The sequence below is a fragment of the Oncorhynchus keta genome, unplaced genomic scaffold, assembly GCF_023373465.1.
Source record: "Oncorhynchus keta strain PuntledgeMale-10-30-2019 unplaced genomic scaffold, Oket_V2 Un_contig_8064_pilon_pilon, whole genome shotgun sequence".
NCBI lineage: Eukaryota > Metazoa > Chordata > Actinopteri > Salmoniformes > Salmonidae > Oncorhynchus > Oncorhynchus keta.
In genome coordinates, this window is record NW_026289837.1 from 190,872 (window position 1) to 210,148 (window position 19,277).

The window sequence follows — 19,277 nt, forward strand, 5'->3', positions numbered from 1 at the left end:
GATGCCTTAAAACAAAAAAAAAAAGAGAGAAAACCAGTCAGTATGTCATCATTTGCATCATGCAGCATGACACATCTTGTCGAGTAAATCAGACTGTTGACGGATGGCCTGTGGAATGTTGTCGCACTGCTTTTCAATGGCTGTGAGAAGTTGCTGGATATTGGCGTGAACTGGAACACGCTGTCGTACACACCAATCCAGAACATCCCAAACATGCTCAATGGGTGACAAGGCAGGCGGACAAGGCAGGAGGACAAGGCAGGAGGACAAGGCAGGAGGACAAGGCAGGAGGACAAGGCAGGCAGGACAAGGCAGGTGGACAAGGCAGGTGTTACAGTGGTCAGTACAGTGAGGAGTCAGGACAAGGCAGGTGGACAAGGCTGGTGTTACAGTGGTCAGTACAGTGAGGAGTCAGGACAAGGCAGGTGGACAAGGCTGGTGTTACAGTGGTCAGTACAGTGAGGAGTCAGGACAAGGCAGGTGCTACAGTGGTCAGTACAGTGAGGAGACAGACAAGGCAGGTGTTACAGTGGTCAGTACAGTGAGGAGACAGACAAGGCAGGTGCTACAGTGGTCAGTACAGTGAGGAGTCAGGACAAGGCAGGTGCTACAGTGGTCAGTACAGTGAGGAGTCAGGACAAGGCAGGTGTTACGGTGGTCAGTACAGTGAGGAGTCAGGACAAGGCAGGTGTTACAGTGGTCAGTACAGTGAGGAGTCAGGACAAGGCAGGTGGACAAGGCTGGTGTTACAGTGGTCAGTACAGTGAGGAGTCAGGACAAGGCAGGTGCTACAGTGGTCAGTACAGTGAGGAGTCAGGACAAGGCAGGTGTTACAGTGGTCAGTACAGTGAGGAGTCAGGACAAGGCAGGTGCTACAGTGGTCAGTACAGTGAGGAGTCAGGACAAGGCAGGTGTTACAGTGGTCAGTACAGTGAGGAGTCAGGACAAGGCAGGTGTTACAGTGGTCAGTACAGTGAGGAGTCAGACAAGGCAGGTGCTACAGGGTAACAGACAGACCCATTCTGCTGTATGCTCGCTCACACACACTTGTGAAGCCACCCTCCATTCACTGTTAGCACAGTGGGCAGAGCTCCAGTTGTCCTCTGTTCAGTAGGAGATGAATCACTCAAAGGGTAAGTAAAGCCTGACTACTATTCCGGTAGAAGGCTACATCACGTCTGGAATGAATAGACACTACAGGTAGTGCTACCACCACTACTCTCCAATGGATTTACACCCCCGAGTTTCCATGCTATATAACAGCAGTCCCAGACTATGACGTACCCAGACAGACGAGCTGTAGTAACACTCAGCCCTCCTCCATGACATGGGGCATTGTCGTGTCAGAAGAATCTGGGTCAATGGGTGGGAAACACTGCATGTCCGAGACTGCCCCTCCTCTAGCTCCGCATTAAGAGGGGCGGGGGGGGGGGGGTCATTTTAAAGGTTCGGCTTAGCAACCCACTGTCACTGAAGTACAGGCTTCATCCACGTGTATACTACTGAATACTAAAGCATCAGGGAACAGCACCCTGTGTACGGCCCTTACACTAACTACAACAGACATGATGTACGCTCACTGCGTGCACACACCCCAATTAGCGCTAGTCAGACGGAGGCAGTCAGGCTAGCTGCAGATCTGACGCAGCTTGTTACAGTGACATGCAAACGCAAACACACACAACACTGAGATCAAGTTACTACAGAGACCAACACACACCACTGAGATCAAGTTACTACAGAGACCAGCACACACCACTGAGATCAAGTTACTACAGAGACCAGCACACAACACTGAGATCAAGTTACTACAGAGACCAGCACACACCACTGAGATCATGTTACTACAGAGACCAGCACACACCACTGAGATCAAGTTACTACAGTGACCAGCACACAACACTGAGATCAAGTTACTACAGAGACCAGCACACACCACTGAGATCATGTTACTACAGAGACCAACACACACCACTGAGATCATGTTACTACAGAGACCAACACACACCACTGAGATCATGTTACTACAGAGACCAACACACACCACTGAGATCATGTTACTACAGAGACCATGAGATCATGTTACTACAGAGACCAACACACACCACCATGACCAACACACACACCACTGAGATCATTTACTACAGAGAACATTTGAACCACTGAGATCATGTTACTACAGAGACCAACACACACCACTGAGATCATGTTTGGCCATGTTCTGTTATAATCATGTTCCACCTGGCACAGCTGAGTCAGAACAGAACCATCACACACCACTGAGTTCTGCCACCCCACATAGCCTGGTTCCTCTCTAGGTTTCTTCCTAGGTTTTGGCCTTTCTAGGGAGTTTTTCCTGGCCAATGTGCTACACCTGCATTGCTTGCTGTTTGGGGTTTTAGGCTGGGTTTCTGTACAGCACTTTGAGATATCAGCTGATGTACGAAGGGCTATATAAATACATTTGATTTGACTGTGTTTCGTGTAGACTAACCCTGGAAATCCCTCAGACATAGTGACTGAGTCAGCTCTCTTTTCTGCTTCAAATTAGCATCAAAGTAGACATCATGCAAACTTTGCTATGAGACTTGAAATTGAGCTCAGGTGCATCCTGTTTCCATATAGCTATATATCTATATACAGTGGGGCAAAAAAGTATTTAGTCAGCCACCAATTGTGCAAGTTCTCCCACTTAAAAGGATGAGAGGCCTGTAATTTTCATCATAGGTTCATCATAGGTTCACTTCAACTATGACAGACAAAATGAGAAGAAAAAAAATCCAGAAGTAGGATTTTTAATGAATTTATTTACAAATGATGCTGGAAAATAAGTATTTGGCTTTGGCTATTTGAATACTTCCCGAATGCACTGTATTTGCCTGTACCCCCCAAAAAAACAAAATTGAAAAATGTAGATACCATAAAGATGTACAAAATGCCATGATGATCTGGATGATATCAAGGCAAAGAATCTCTGGATTAACTCTCAATGTAGTTAAATTATTATTATTATTATTATTATTATTATTATTATTATTATTATTATATATTAAATGTAGTAATGAATAAATCAAAATGGGCAATTCTGTGATCTTTAAAAAACTGACAATACCTGGTAACAAAGGTGTCAGCTAGAGAAGATGAGCTTACAAGGAATTGTAGTTTTGCATGATGTGTACTTTGATGCTAATTCGAAGCAGTTAAGAGTGCCGAATCAGTCACCGCGTCCGAGAGAGATTTCCATGGTTCTCAAAACGCGAAACACAGTCCTTATTTTTAGTGTTTCTAAAATACCCAATGTGAAAGATGAATGGAACCATTTCTCCGTTTGACCGCTAGGTTTTATGGGTATTATGCCACCTCCACTGTGGGGCTCTATGGTGTTGAACGCTGAGCTGTAGTCAATGACCAGCATTCTCACGTAGGTGTTCCTTTTGTCCAGGTGGGAAAGGGCAGTGTTGGAGTGTAATAGAGACTGTGGTTCTGTTGGGTTGGTATGTGAATTGGAGTGGGTCCAGGGTTTCTGGGATGATGGTGTTGATGTAAGCCATGACCAGCCTTTCAAAGCATGTTATGGCTACAGGTGTGAGTGTTATGGGGCGGTAAGGCATTTAGACAGGTTACCTTGGAGTTCTTGGGCACAGGGTCTATAGTGGTTGAAAGTGGACACTTTTTTTATGTTGACAAAATGGATTGAGATTTGTCATCACTTCCCTACACACATTACCCCATAATGTCAAAGTCAAATTATGTTTCATTAATAAAAACCTTTCAAGCTGAAATGTCTTGAGTCAACTATTTAACACTTTCAAGGCCTAAATTCACTGAACAAAAATAATAATAAAATAAAACACACGTAAAGGTGGTTTCATGTTTCATGAAAAAAAAGATCCCAGAAATGGTCCATACACACAACAAGCTTATTTCTCTCATATGTTGTGCACAAACTTGTTTACACCCGTTAGTGAGCATTTCTCCTTTGCCAAGACAGGTGTGGCACATCAAGAAGCTGATTTAACATCATGATCATTACACAGATTTACCTGGGGACAATAAAAAGCCACTAAAATGTGCAGTTGTGACAGAATTCACAGCCACAGATGCAAAATTGGCATCCTGACCGCAGGAACACCCACCAGAGCTGGTGCTCAGAGAAATTAATGTTCATTATTCTACCATTCTACCTCCAACGTTATTTTTAGAGAATTTGGCAGTACATCCAACCGGCCTCACAACTGCAGACCACGGATCTCTATGCCAGCCTCCACATCCAGTGAGATCGTCTAATAAAACTCTGGGTTTGCACAAGTAAAGAATTTCTGTACAAACTGTCAGAAACCCTCTCAGGGAAGCTCATCTGTGTGCTCGTCGTCCTCACCAGAGTCTTGACCCGACTGCAGTTTGGAGTCGTAACTGACTTCAGTGGGCAAATGTTCACCTTCGATGGTGAAATCCATAGAATAGTGCCAAATATATTTATTTAAAATTCACTGATTTCCTTATATGAACTGTAACTCAGTAAAATGTTTAAAATTGTAGCATGTTGTGTTGATCATGATGTCAATGACCTCATCTCTGTATACAGATATATACTGTATGCAGTGCATTTCAAACACAGCTTCAACCAAAGAAGAGGTTTTCCAATGCCTCCAAGGCACTTATGGGGGACAAAAACACTGAGCGTGGTGAAGTTATTAATTACACGTTGGATGATGTATCGATACACCCAGTCACTACAAAGATACAGGTGTATCTGGCAAATACAACTCATTTGCCAGAGGAAACCACTCAGGGAGTTCACCATGAGGCCAATGTTGACTTTACATCAGTTTAATGGCTGTGATAGGAAAAAACTGAGGTTGGATCAACAGCTATGTAGTTACTCCACAATACTACCTAAATGACAGAGTGGTAAGAAGGAAACCTGTAAATAATAAAACCTATTCCAAAACATGCATCCTGTTCGCAATAAGGCCTTAAAGTAAAACTACAAAAAATAATTGTGAGATTAACTTGAATGTCCTGAATAAAAAGTGTTATGAGGCAAATCCAACAGAACACATCACTGAGTATTTTTAAGCATGGTGATGGCCGCATCATGTTATGGGTATGCTTGTCATCAGCAAGGACTACGGAGTTAAGCATAAAGAGAAACAGAATAAAGCTAAGCAAGGAAAGAAATCCTAGAGGAGAACCTGGTTCAGTCTGCTTTCCAAAAAACACTGGGAGATTTCAACAGGACAATAGCCTAAAACATAAGGCCAAATCTATACTGGAGTTGCTTACCAAGATGACATTGAATGTTCCCAAGAGGCCCAGTTACAGTTGACTTAAAAATCGTAATTGAAAATCTATAGCAAGACTTGAAAATTGCTGTCTAGCAATGATTAACAAACAACTTGAAAGAATAATGTCCAAGTGTGCAAACCTCTTAGACCCAGTAAGACTCACAGCCGCCAAAGGTAATTCTAGATATTGACTCAGGGGGTTGAATACTTCTCTAATCATCTAATCAAGAGTGTTTTTTCTCTCACAATGTTAGAATATGTCTTCCACTTTGACATCAGTATTTTGTGTAGATCGTTAACACAAAAGTAAAGGGGTGTGAATACTTTCTGAAGGCATTGTAGCTGTTAGACTGTGTCAGGGAAAGTTGAAAATGTCAGCGCTCTGGGGATGCGTCCTGGTAATCAGTCTAGCCTTTGCGAATGTTTGTAATCGGAGATCGTTTGCAAGCCCTGCAACATCCGACGAGTGTCAACGCCGGCTTAGTAGGATTGGATGTTAGTCCAGAAGTTTTTTTTGACTGTTTGATGGCTCGTAAGAGCGCGTAGCAAGATTTATTCTAAGCGTCCGGATTGGTGTCCTGTTCCTTGAAAGTGGCAGCTCTAGCCTCTAGGTGGTCTAGAGTTCTCACCTCTGGTTGCCTCTAGCTCAGTCCGGATGTTGCCTGTAGTCCATGGCATCTGGTTGGGATATGTACATACGGTCACCGTGGGGGCGACGTCGTCGATGCACTTGTTATTAGATGAACCCCGGAACATATTGTAGTCTGTGCTAGCAAAACAGTCCTGTAGCTTAGCATCCGCTTCATCAGACCACTTCCATACTGAGCGTGTCACTGGTACTTCCTGTTTGAGTTTTTGCTTGTAAGCGGGAATCAGGAGGACAGAGTTATGGTCCGATCTGCCAAATGAAGGGCGAGTGAGAGCTTTTTATCTCTGTGTGTGGAGTAAAGGTGATCTAGAGTTTTCTCACCTCTAGTTGCACAAGTGACATGCTGGTAGAAATGAGGTAAGATGGATTTCAGTTTTCCTGCATTAAAATAACCAGCCACTAGGAGCGCCGCCTCAATGTGCATTTTCTTGTTTGCTTATGGCCCTACACAGCTGATTGAGCGCGGTCTTAGTGCCATCTTCGGTTTGTGGTGGTGAATAGACAGCAAAAAAAATATATAGATGAAGTCTCTTGGTAAATAGTGTGTTATTCTAACTCGGCACCAGCTGTTATTAACAAAGAGACACACACCCCGAAGCTGCAGTTCAGTCTTGATGAGGCATAGAAAAACCAGCTAGAAGTAGATTATCTATGCCCTTGTTCACCCACGACCCCGAGAAACATTGGATATGACTTCCGGTCCCGTTGATAGGATTGTCTCGAACGGATTTCATCCAGTTTGCCAATAGAACGTGGTCTCGTCTAGGAGCCCGCTCGTCTTCTTCTTACGCCGTCTCTTCCTCTTTCGAGTCCCGGGAATTAGGGCCTGGCCCGGAATGAGCAGTACATCAAATCAAATTTGTCACATGCACCGAATATAACAGGTGTAGAACTTGGTTACTTACAAGCCCTTAACTCTATTTAAAGTGATAAACAGCGAGGAGCAGCAGCAGCTGGTGACCTCAATGTCATTGGATGAATCGCGGAACATATTCCAGTCTATGCTAGCAAAACAGTCCTGTAGCTTAGCATCCGCGTCATCTGACCACTTCAACAACAGCGGTCGACTCATTGAAAGTAGAAATCTTCATCCAAATGGAGTTCAGTGATATCTGTTCAGATGTCCAGAAGCGGTTTGAGGCCATAGGAAATGTACAAAACAAGATCAGCGTAAATAAAAACAGTAAATAGCACAATAGCCCATTAGACTGCAGCACCATCCTTCAATGGGCTGATAGGGACTGACATCTGAGGGTCTATTCAGGAGCCTCCAATTCTGGGGACCACCGTGACGGTGCCCCCTCATATCCACCCTACCCAGGGATTCAAAAGTGGGCTGTGTGTGTCTGTTTAACCCAAGCAGCACACAGCACGCCACCACCGCGATTCAACGTTTCAACACCACTAAAGGGGCCGTACAAAAGATCTGGCCCCGCCTACACAACCGTTCTTATCAGGCATAGGCTGCGTTCCAATAATCTCTTTCCTGAAGTGGGCACTTGTTCACTTGGGGCACTACATCCCACAAATCTAAAAGCACTGGATTGGTTGAGGCAAATGGGAGTTTCCTCCATATTTCTGATTTATAACCGTCATTTCCTTTCCAGATTAGTGAAGTGAACAAGTGCACACTTTAGGAAAGAGCAATTATTGAGTTGCAGCCCCAGAGCAGGAGGATGTGAACTCCCTAGACTCAGGATCAACCAAGTACCTTGAAACCCTCTGATCAGTCAGTAGCCAGGGCCTTAGCCAGTCAGTCCGTGTTTTAGCAGCCTTGCGGATATCTGGAGGATCAACAACTTTTTATCAGTACAGACAGCAGAGATACACTTCATGACCAAAAGTATGTGGACAGGCTTTCCTCTAGATGTTGGAACATTGCTGCTATAACAGCCTCCACTCTTCTGGGAAGGCTTTCCACTAGATGTTGGAACATTTCTGCGGTGTCCTGCTTCCAATCAGCCACAAGAGCATTAGTGAGGTTGGGCACGGATGTTGGGCGATTATGGCTAGATCGCAATCGGCGTTCCAATTCATCCCAAAGGTGTTCGAAAGGGTTGAGGTCAGGGTTCTATGCAGGCCAGTCAAGTTCTTCCACACCGATGTCGACAAACCATTTCTGCATGAACCTCGCTTTTTGCACAGGGACATTGTCATGCAGAAACAGGGAAGGGCCTTCCCCAAACTGTTGCCAACAAGTTGGAAGCACAGAATCATCTAGAATGTCATTGTATGCTGTAGCTTTAAGATTGCCCTTCACTGGAACTAAGGGGCCTACTGTAGCTCAAACCATTATTCCTCCTCCACCAAACTTTACAGTTGCCAATATGCATTGGGGCAGGTAGAGTTCTCCTTGCATCTGCCAAACCCAGATTCGTCCGTCGGACTGCCAGATGGTGAAGCGTGATTCATCACTTCAAAAGAATGCGTTTCCACTGCTCCAGAGTCCAATGGCGGTGAGCTTTACCACTCCAGCCGACGCTTGCCATTGCGCATGGTGATCTTAGGCTTGCAGCTGCTCTGCCATGGGAACCCATTTTATGAAGCTCCCGACTAACAGTTCTTGTGCTGTCGTTGCCTCCAGAGGCAGTTTGGAACTCGGTAGTGAGTGTTGCAACCGAGGACAGACCATTTTAAGGCGCTACAGCACTCTGCAGTCCCGTCCTGTGAGTTTGTGTGGCCTACCACTGTGCAGTAGTTGCTCACCTATACCTCTTAGGTTGTTAAAATAATAATAATCTACATGGCATGTTGGTTTTGTCAACACAAGTTGTAAATCATTTGGCACCAAACTTCAGCTCCGATCTGTTACAGAATGTCTCTGTTCAGGTCTGTATCTGAGATGAAACCATCAGCCACTAGAAGTACACACACACACACACACACACACACACACACACACACACACACACACACACACACACACACACACACACACACACACACACACACACACACACACACACACACACACACACACACACACAAAAAAAAAAGTATGTGAACACCCCTTCAAGTTAGCGGATTCGGCTATTTCAGCCGCACCAGTTGCTGACAGGTGTATAAAACCGAGCACACAGCCACGTAATCTCCATAGACAAACATTGGCAGTAGAATGAGCTCTTCAGTAAAGCCAGTGACTTCCAAAGTGGCAACGTCATAGGATGCCACCTTTCCAACCCTGTAAGAGCTGCCCCCGGTCAACTGTAAGTGCTGCTATTGTGTAGTGGAAACGTCTAGGAGCAACAACTATAATGTATAGAATCTCCGGCACAGTGTTTATGGTTAAATAAGATAGATAGCCAACTTAACTAATTCATTCCAGTGAGGTGGCTGGTCTTGACATGCACAGCTACTCTAGCACCAACCACTGACTCCACTCTCCAAACGGGCCTCATTCCAACCACAGACACTTGGGTGCTGGATTCAGACAGGGAGGAGATCAGGAGTAGGGAGAGGGGAGTTAGGGAGGTGGGGGGGTGGGGAAAGGGAGGTAGGGAGGTGGGGGTAGGGAGACAGGGGGGGGTAGGGAGAGGGGGGTAAGGAGAGGGGGGAAGGGAGGTGGGGGGCTAGGGAGAGGGAGAGGGGGTTAGGGAGGGGTAAGGAGAGGGGGGTAAGGAGAGGGGAGGTAGGGAGACAGGGGGAAAGATCAGGAGTAGGGAGAGGGGGTTAGGGAGGTGGGGGGGTATGGGGGGGTGAGGGGAGGAGGGGATAGGGAGATGGGGGTAGGGAAGGGAGGGGGGTAGGGAGGTGGGGGGTAGGGAAGGAGAGGGGGTAGAGAGAGGGGGGTAAAGAGAGGGGGATAGGGAGATGGGGGTAGGGAAGGAGAGGGGGTTAGGGAGGTGGGGGGTAGGGGGGTAAGGAGAGGGGGATAGGGAGATGGGGGTGGTAGGGAAGGAGAGGGGGTTAGGGAGGTGGGGGGTAAGGAGAGGGGGATAGGGAGATGGGGGTAGGGAGAGGGGGATAGGGAGATGGGGGTAGGGAAGGAGAGGGGGGTAGGGAGAGGGGGGTAAGGAGAGGGGGGTAGGGAGATGGGGGGTAGGGAAGGAGAGGGGGGGGGGGTAGGGAGACAGATCAGGAGTAGGGAAAGGGGGTCTAATCATAGAATTACATATAGAACCCCTATTAATGTAGTATGATCTCAGTGGGTCTAATCATAGAATTACATATAGAACCCCTATTAATGTAGTATCATCTCAGTGGGTCTAATCACAGAATTACATATAGAACCCCTAGTATGATCTCAGTGGGTCTAATCATAGAATTACATATAGAACCCCTATTAATGTAGTATGATCTCAGTGGGTCTAATCACAGAATTACATATAGAACCCCTAGTATGATCTCAGTGGGTCTAATCATAGAATTACATATAGAACCCCTATTAATGTAGTATGATCTCAGTGGGTCTAATCATAGAATTACATATAGAACCCCTATTAATGTAGTATGATCTCAGTGGGTCTAATCATAGAATTACATATAGAACCCCTGGTATGATCTCAGTGGGTCTAATCATAGAATTACATATAGAACCCCTAGTATGATCTCAGTGGGTCTAATCACAGAATTACATATAGAACCCCTATTAATGTAGTATGATCTCAGTGGGTCTAATCATAGAATTACATATAGAACCCCTATTAATGTAGTATAATCTCAGTGGGTCTAATCATAGAATTACATATAGAACCCCTATTAATGTAGTATAATCTCAGTGGGTCTAATCATAGAATTACATATAGAACCCCTATTAATGTAGTATGATCTCAGTGGGTCTAATCATAGAATTACATATAGAACCCCTATTAATGTAGTATGATCTCAGTGGGTCTAATCATAGAATTACATATAGAACCCCTATTAATGTAGTATGATCTCAGTGGGTATGATCTAGTGGGTCATAGAATTACATATAGAACCCCTATTAATGTAGTATGATCTCAGTGGGTCTAATCACAGAATTACATATAGAACCCCTATTAATGTAGTATGATCTCAGTGGGTCTAATCATAGAATTACATATAGAACACCTATTAATGTAGTATGATCTCAGTGGGTCTAATCATAGAATTACATATAGAACCCATATTAATGTAGTATGATCTCAGTGGGTCAGTGGCTAATAAACATATAGAACTATTAATGTAGTAATCCAGTGTTTGTCAAACAATCTAATCATAGGAAAGGCACTCTAGTAAATGATTTGTCTATATAGCTATACTATCCTGTTGGCTGCCCTCTGTCACATCCTGACCATAGAGAGCCTTTATTTTCTATGGTGTAGGTAAGGGCGTGACTGGGGGGTTAGTCTAGTTTATATTGTCTATGTGGGGTGCTAGGTTGTTTTTTCTATGTTGGGGTTTTGGTATGATTCCCAATAAGAGGCAGCTGGCTATCATTGTCTCTAATTGGGGATCATAATTAAGTTTTAAATTCCACCTGTGGGTTATGGGATGCTGTTTATGTTTTGAATTAGTGTTGTAGTCATGGTTCATTAATTTGTTAGTTTACTGTTTTGTCTTTCTTTGCTAAAGTTTCACTTCTTTTAATAAATGATGTGAAACTCAACGTACGCTGCACCTTGGTCCGTTAATTCTACAAACGACCGTGACACCCGTTTGTCACAAAATCACTCCAGCATCCAAACAGTGTCAAACTGACACATCTGTTCCTAAAAAAAAACTAAACTTGAAATGTCATTGGACGATTGTCATCTGGCCCTACTGCGCCCCCCTACCAGTGTAGCGTCACAGTCTCAGCCACTTGTCTCTGCCTTGGGGAATTAGTAGTGGTCAAGTTGAACCCTACTGATGACCAGAACCCTATGGACAATACAAGGGAATACGGTGCCATTTTGGATGCACACCATACGGAGTGGAACAGTGAGCTATATGGAGTGGAGCAGTGAGCTATACGGAGTGGAACAGTGAGCTATACGGACTGGAGCAGTGAGCTATACGGAGTGGAGCAGTGAGCTATACGGAGTGGAGCAGTGAGCTATACGGAGTGGAGCAGTGAGCTATACGGAGTGGAGCAGTGAGCTATACGGAGTGGAGCAGTGAGCTATACAGACTGGAGCAGTGAGCTATAGGGAGTGGAGCAGTGAGCTATACGGAGTGGAGCAGTGAGCTATACAGACTGGAGCAGTGAGCTATACGGAGTGGAGCAGTGAGCTATACGGACTGGAGCAGTGAGCTATACGGAGTGGAGCAGTGAGCTATACGGAGTGGAGCAGTGAGCTATACGGACTGGAGCAGTGAGCTATACGGACTGGAGCAGTGAGCTATAGGGAGTGGAGCAGTGAGCTATACGGAGTGGAGCAGTGAGCTATAATGGACAGTGGAGCAGTGAGCTATACGGAGTGGAGCAGTGAGCTATGGACAGTGAGCTATACAGTGGAGCAGTGAGCTATACGGACTGGAGCAGTGAGCTATAGGGAGTGGAGCAGTGAGCTATACGGAGTGGAGCAGTGAGCTATACGGACTGGAGCAGTGAGCTATAGGGACTGGAGCAGTGAGCTATACGGAGTGGAGCAGTGAGCTATACGGAGTGGAGCAGTGAGCTATACGGAGTGGAGCAGTGAGCTATACGGACTGGAGCAGTGAGCTATAGGGAGTGGAGCAGTGAGCTATACGGCAGTGAGCTATACGGAATGGAGCAGTGAGCTATACGGAGTGGAGCAGTGAGCTATACGGAGTGGAGCAGTGAGCTATACAGGAGCTATGGAGTGGCAGTGAGCTATAGGGAGTGGAGCAGTGAGCTATAGGGAGTGGAGCAGTGAGCTATACGGAGTGGAGCAGTGAGCTATACGGACTGGAGCAGTGAGCTGGAGCAGTGAGCTATACGGACTGGAGCAGTGAGCTATACGGACTGGAGCAGTGAGCTATACGGACTGGAGCAGTGAGCTATACGGAGTGGAGCAGTGAGCTATAGGGAGTGGAGCAGTGAGCTATACGGAGTGGAGCAGTGAGCTATAGGGAGTGGAGCAGTGAGCTATAGGGAGTGGAGCAGTGAGCTATAGGTATTGGAGCAGTGAGCTACACGGACTGGAGCAGTGAGCTATACGGACTGGAGCAGTGAGCTATACGGACTGGAGCAGTGAGCTATAGGGAGTGGAGCAGTGAGCTATACGGAGTGGAGCAGTGAGCTATACGGACTGGAGCAGTGAGCTATACGGACTGGAGCAGTGAGCTATACGGACTGGAGCAGTGAGCTATACGGACTGGAGCAGTGAGCTATACGGACTGGAGCAGTGAGCTATAGGGAGTGGAGCAGTGAGCTATAGGGACTGGAGCAGTGAGCTATACGGACTGGAGCAGTGAGCTATACGGACTGGAGCAGTGAGCTATACGGACTGGAGCAGTGAGCTATAGGTATTCGGAGCAGTGAGCTATAGGGAGTGGAGCAGTGAGCTATACGGACTGGAGCAGTGAGCTATAGGGACTGGAGCAGTGAGCTATAGGGACTGGAGCAGTGAGCTACACGGACTGGAGCAGTGAGCTATAGGGACTAGAGCAGTGAGCTATACGGAGTGGAACAGTGAGCTATACAGTGGCTATACAGACTGGAGCAGTGAGCTATAGGAGAGTGGAGCAGTGAGCTATGGAGCAGGGAGTGGAGCAGTGAGCTATACGGACTGGAGCAGTGAGCTATAGGGAGTGGAGCAGTGAGCTATACGGACTGGAGCAGTGAGCTACACGGACTGGAGCAGTGAGCTATAGGGACTAGAGCAGTGAGCTATACGGAGTGGAGCAGTGAGCTATACGGACTGGAGCAGTGAGCTATAGGGAGTGGAGCAGTGAGCTATAGGGACTGGAGCAGTGAGCTACACGGACTGGAGCAGTGAGCTATAGGGACTAGAGCAGTGAGCTATACGGACTGGAGTGGAACAGTGAGCTATGGAGGTGATTCGGAGTGGAGCAGTGAGCTATAGGTATTCGGAGCAGTGAGCTATACGGACTGGAGCAGTGAGCTATACGGACTGGAGCAGTGAGCTATACGGACTGGAGCAGTGAGCTATAGGGAGTGGAGCAGTGAGCTATAGGGAGTGGAGCAGTGAGCTACACGGACTGGAGCAGTGAGCTATACGGAGTGGAGCAGTGAGCTATACGGAGTGGAGCAGTGAGCTATAGGGAGTGGAGCAGTGAGCTACACGGACGGAGTGGAGCAGTGAGCTTTACGGGTTGAAAGTGAAGAGACAGGCTGTAAATGTGAGATGAAGACTCACTACAGTAGGGCTGATAGGGGGGCGCTGCTTCATGATGAACACTGTCAGTCTGACAGAATAAGAGTCATGATAACAAACCAGCAGATCAAGCCATCAGTTTAAAACTTCATTAGGATTTATTACTCAGAGATGATGTGAGAGAGATTTAAGGGAAAGTTGCTGTCTTTCTGGTCATAAATCACTAGCCCATAATCTTATTCAGTATTATATTAATCTGGTTGTAACATCTATCCATCAATCAGAGATAATATAGTCATGATGCTTTGCGTAACCAAGATGTTTTTGACAGAGAGAGCCTTTGAGGGGTTTACAGTCAGTCTTTGGAGAGATTTAAGGGAAAGTTGCTGTCTTTCTGGTCATAAATCACTAGCCCATAATCTTATTCAGTATTATATTAATCTGGTTGTAACATCTATCCATCAATCAGAGGTAATATAGTCATGATGCTTTGCGTAACCAAGATGTTTTTGACAGAGAGCCTTTGAGGGGTTTTACAGTCAGTCTTTGGATAATAACTGATCATAATCACTGTTCCAAAACACATGATATTGTGGTTGCATAGGACAGCAGACCACCACAGTATAGGCTCAGACACTGTTGGTAGTGTTCATTCACAGCACATAAAACTCACCTCCCCAGCTCATCTCCCATCTCATAGTATTCCTCAACATTCTGCTGGTTCAACCCAGTCATGTTGTCAGGCGGTTCTTTCTCCCAAGCAGAGGATTCCAAAACAGCAGCATGCACATCACCGCAGCCTTCTGTCAGCAGCCTCCCATCCGTGTCCCGGTGAACCGACCCAGCCGTACCTGGCCACGGACCCTCTTCATATCTGCTCCTTTAATTCTAGGAGGTTAAAATGCCAGACGGTTAGTGTACATATTGTTGTGTAACGGTTCAATGGTACACCGAGTTGGCATGAACACATTCTTCAACAAAGAGAGGGTTGACTTGGGAAAAAAGCTGCACCTTGCTTTGTGAGACGTCACGACTTTCACTCCCTGGTCTCGCTTTTCGCTCTCTAGTTTTCCACGAAGCAGGTCTACCTTTCAGTAATGTGCCAGAAATAAGAAAATGGAGCAGTCGACATAGTCTTCGGCTACAGGTGAAGCATAGAAAGCCGAGTGGAAGGCTTGGAGTAGCCAAGGAAACGACTGCTATGTGTTCGGGAGTAGCTCGCTGCCAGTGAAAGAAATGCGACTATATTATTCTTGTCAAGTTAAATCGTCATGTTCAACCCCAGAGCAGGTGTTTAACCGTTTTAATAGCGGACAAAACGCGCGAGTAAACAAATACAGCTGCTTTATTTCATATAGCTTAATTGGTAATCAAATCAAATAGATTTTGACCCTTCTTATCACCCAATAATTTGGATAGTAGCCCCCGATTAAGCTGCTCACATTCGTTGGAAAATGTAAACGTATCGATAATAGAATAAAGCGTCTTACCGTGTCCAAGCAGTCAATATAGAAGACAGGCTAATATATTATCCGAGACGCTGAAACGAAGTAACGTTTCCTTTCAAAGAACATAAAAACGGAATGTTGCAGGAAATGGAAGGAAGGATTGTAACAATGTAGCTGGCTACTAATGGTGTGTGGGCTGCATGTAGTAGTGTCCTGGGCCACTAGGGGCAGCAGAGAACTACTGACTCATACAACTGTACATTTAGAGTAATTACACTCCTCTACAATACTAATGGTGTGTGGGCTGCATGTAGTAGTGTCCTGGGCCACTAGGGGCAGCAGAGAACTACTGACTCATACAACTGTACATTTAGAGGAATTACACTCCTCTACAATACTAATGGTGTGTGGGCTGCGTGTTCCACTACATGTAGTAGTGTCCTGGGCCACTAGGGGCGGCAGAGAACTACTGACTCATACAACTGTACATTTAGAGTAATTACACTCCTCTACAATACTAATGGTGTGTGGGCTGCATGTAGTAGTGTCCTGGGCCACTAGGGGCAGCAGAGAACTACTGACTCATACAACTGTACATTTAGAGGAATTACACTCCTCTACAATACTAATGGTGTGTGGGCTGCGTGTTCCACTACATGTAGTAGTGTCCTGGGCCACTAGGGGCAGCAGAGAACTACTGACTCATACAACTGTACATTTAGAGTAATTACACTCCTCTACAATACTAATGGTGTGTGGGCTGCGTGTTCCACTACATGTAGTAGTGTCCTGGGCCACTAGGGGCAGCAGAGAACTACTGACTCATACAACTGTACATTTAGAGTAATTACACTCCTCTACAATACTAATGGTGTGTGGGCTGCGTGTTCCACTACATGTAGTAGTGTCCTGGGCCACTAGGGGCAGCAGAGAACTACTGACTCATACAACTGTACATTTAGAGTAATTACACTCCTCTACAATACTAATGGTGTGTGGGCTGCATGTAGTAGTGTCCTGGGCCACTAGGGGCAGCAGAGAACTACTGACTCATACAACTGTACATTTAGAGGAATTACACTCCTCTACAATACTAATGGTGTGTGGGCTGCATGTACTAATGGTGTGTCCACTACATGTAGTAGTGTCCTGGGCCACTAGGGGCAGCAGAGAACTACTGACTCATACAACTGTACATTTAGAGTAATTACACTCCTCTACAATACTAATGGTGTGTGGGCTGCATGTAGTAGTGTCCTGGGCCACTAGGGGCAGCAGAGAACTACTGACTCATACAACTGTACATTTAGAGGAATTACACTCCTCTACAATACTAATGGTGTGTGGGCTGCGTGTTCCACTACATGTAGTAGTGTCCTGGGCCACTAGGGGCAGCAGAGAACTACTGACTCATACAACTGTACATTTAGAGTAATTACACTCCTCTACAATACTAATGGTGTGTGGGCTGCGTGTTCCACTACATGTAGTAGTGTCCTGGGCCACTAGGGGCAGCAGAGAACTACTGACTCATACAACTGTACATTTAGAGTAATTACACTCCTCTACAATACTAATGGTGTGTGGGCTGTGTGTTCCACTACATGTAGTAGTGTCCTGGGCCACTAGGGGCAGCAGAGAACTACTGACTCATACAACTGTACATTTAGAGTAATTACACTCCTCTACAATACTAATGGTGTGTGGACTGCATGTAGTAGTGTCCTGGGCCACAAGGGGCAGCAGAGAACTACTGACTCATACAACTGTACATTTAGAGTAATTACACTCCTCTACAATACTAATGGTGTGTGGGCTGCATGTAGTAGTGTCCTGGGCCACTAGGGGCAGCAGAGAACTACTGACTCATACAACTGTACATTTAGAGGAATTACACTCCTCTACAATACTAATGGTGTGTGGGGCGTGTTCCACTACATGTAGTAGTGTCCTGGTCCACTAGGGGCAGCAGAGAACTACTGACTCATACAACTGTACATTTAGAGTAATTACACTCCTCTACAATACTAATGGTGTGTGGGCTGCATGTAGTAGTGTCCTGGGCCACTAGGGGCAGCAGAGAACTACTGACTCATACAACTGTACATTTAGAGTAATTACACTCCTCTACAATACTAATGGTGTGTGGGCTGCGTGTTCCACTACATGTAGTAGTGTCCTGGGCCACTAGGGGCAGCAGAGAACTACTGACTCATACAACTGTACATTTAGAGTAATTACACTCCTCTACAATACTAATGGTGTGTGGGCTGCGTGTTCCACTACATGTAGTAGTGTCCTGGGCCACTAGGGGCAGCAGAGAACTACTGACTCATACAACTGTACATTTAGAGTAATTACACTCCTCTACAATACTAATGGTGTGTGGGCTGCGTGTTCCACTACATGTAGTAGTGTCCTGGGCCACTAGGGGCAGCAGAGAACTACTGACTCATACAACTGTACATTTAGAGTAATTACACTCCTCTACAATACTAATGGTGGGTGGGCTGCGTGTTCCACTAGATGTAGTAGTGTCCTGGGCCACTAGGGGCAGCAGAGAACTACTGACTCATACAACTGTACATTTAGAGTAATTACACTCCTCTACAATACTAATGGTGTGTGGACTGCATGTAGTAGTGTCCTGGGCCACTAGGGGCAGCAGAGAACTACTGACTCATACAACTGTACATTTAGAGTAATTACACTCCTCTACAATACTAATGGTGTGTGGGCTGCATGTAGTAGTGTCCTGGGCCACTAGGGGCAGCAGAGAACTACTGACTCATACAACTGTACATTTAGAGGAATTACACTCCTCTACAATACTAATGGTGTGTGGGCTGCGTGTTCCACTACATGTAGTAGTGTCCTGGGCCACTAGGGGCAGCAGAGAACTACTGACTCATACAACTGTACATTTAGAGTAATTACACTCCTCTACAATACTAATGGTGTGTGGGCTGCGTGTTCCACTACATGTAGTAGTGTCCTGGGCCACTAGGGGCAGCAGAGAACTACTGACTCATACAACTGTACATTTAGAGGAATTACACTCCTCTACAATACTAATGGTGTGTGGACTGGGCTGCATGTAGTAGTGTCCTGGGCCACTAGGGGCGGCAGAGAACTACTGACTCATACAACTGTACATTTAGAGTAATTACACTCCTCTACAATACTAATGGTGTGTGGGCTGCGTGTTCCACTACATGTAGTAGTGTCCTGGGCCACTAGGGGCAGCAGAGAACTACTGACTCATACAACTGTACATTTAGAGTAATTACACTCCTCTACAATACTAATGGTGTGTGGGCTGCGTGTTCCACTACATGTAGTAGTGTCCTGGGCCACTAGGGGCGGCAGAGAACTACTGACTCATACAACTGTACATTTAGAGTAATTACACTCCTCTACAATACTAATGGTGTGTGGGCTGCGTGTTCCACTACATGTAGTAGTGTCCTGGGCCACTAGGGGCAGCAGAGAACTACTGACTCATACAACTGTACATTTAGAGTAATTACACTCCTCTACAATACTAATGGTGTGTGGGCTGCGTGTTCCACTACATGTAGTAGTGTCCTGGGCCACTAGGGGCAGCAGAGAACTACTGACTCATACAACTGTACATTTAGAGGAATTACACTCCCCATACAATACTAATGGTGTGTGGTCTGCGTGTTCCACTACATGTAGT

At 45.8% G+C, this 19,277-nt stretch overlaps 1 protein-coding gene across 3 annotated transcripts in view; it reads right to left on the reverse strand.

The window, feature by feature from the left end:
- The window catches only part of dapk1 (death-associated protein kinase 1), a 194,357-nt gene extending 178,567 nt beyond the window's left edge, over positions 1-15,790 (reverse strand). The window contains exons 1-3 of one of the 3 annotated variants that reach the window (XM_052512192.1): positions 15,617-15,790; positions 15,138-15,210; positions 14,800-15,014 (exon numbers count right to left, since the gene is read on the reverse strand). In XM_052512192.1, coding sequence (XP_052368152.1) covers positions 14,800-14,861 — 62 coding nt within the window. In that variant the 5' untranslated portion in view covers positions 14,862-15,014; positions 15,138-15,210; positions 15,617-15,790. Of the gene's footprint in view, positions 1-14,799; positions 15,015-15,137; positions 15,348-15,616 lie in introns of all 3 variants that reach the window. The other 2 variants (XM_052512191.1, XM_052512193.1) reach the window with 2 other exon arrangements.
- Positions 15,791-19,277: the final 3,487 nt, after the last annotated feature.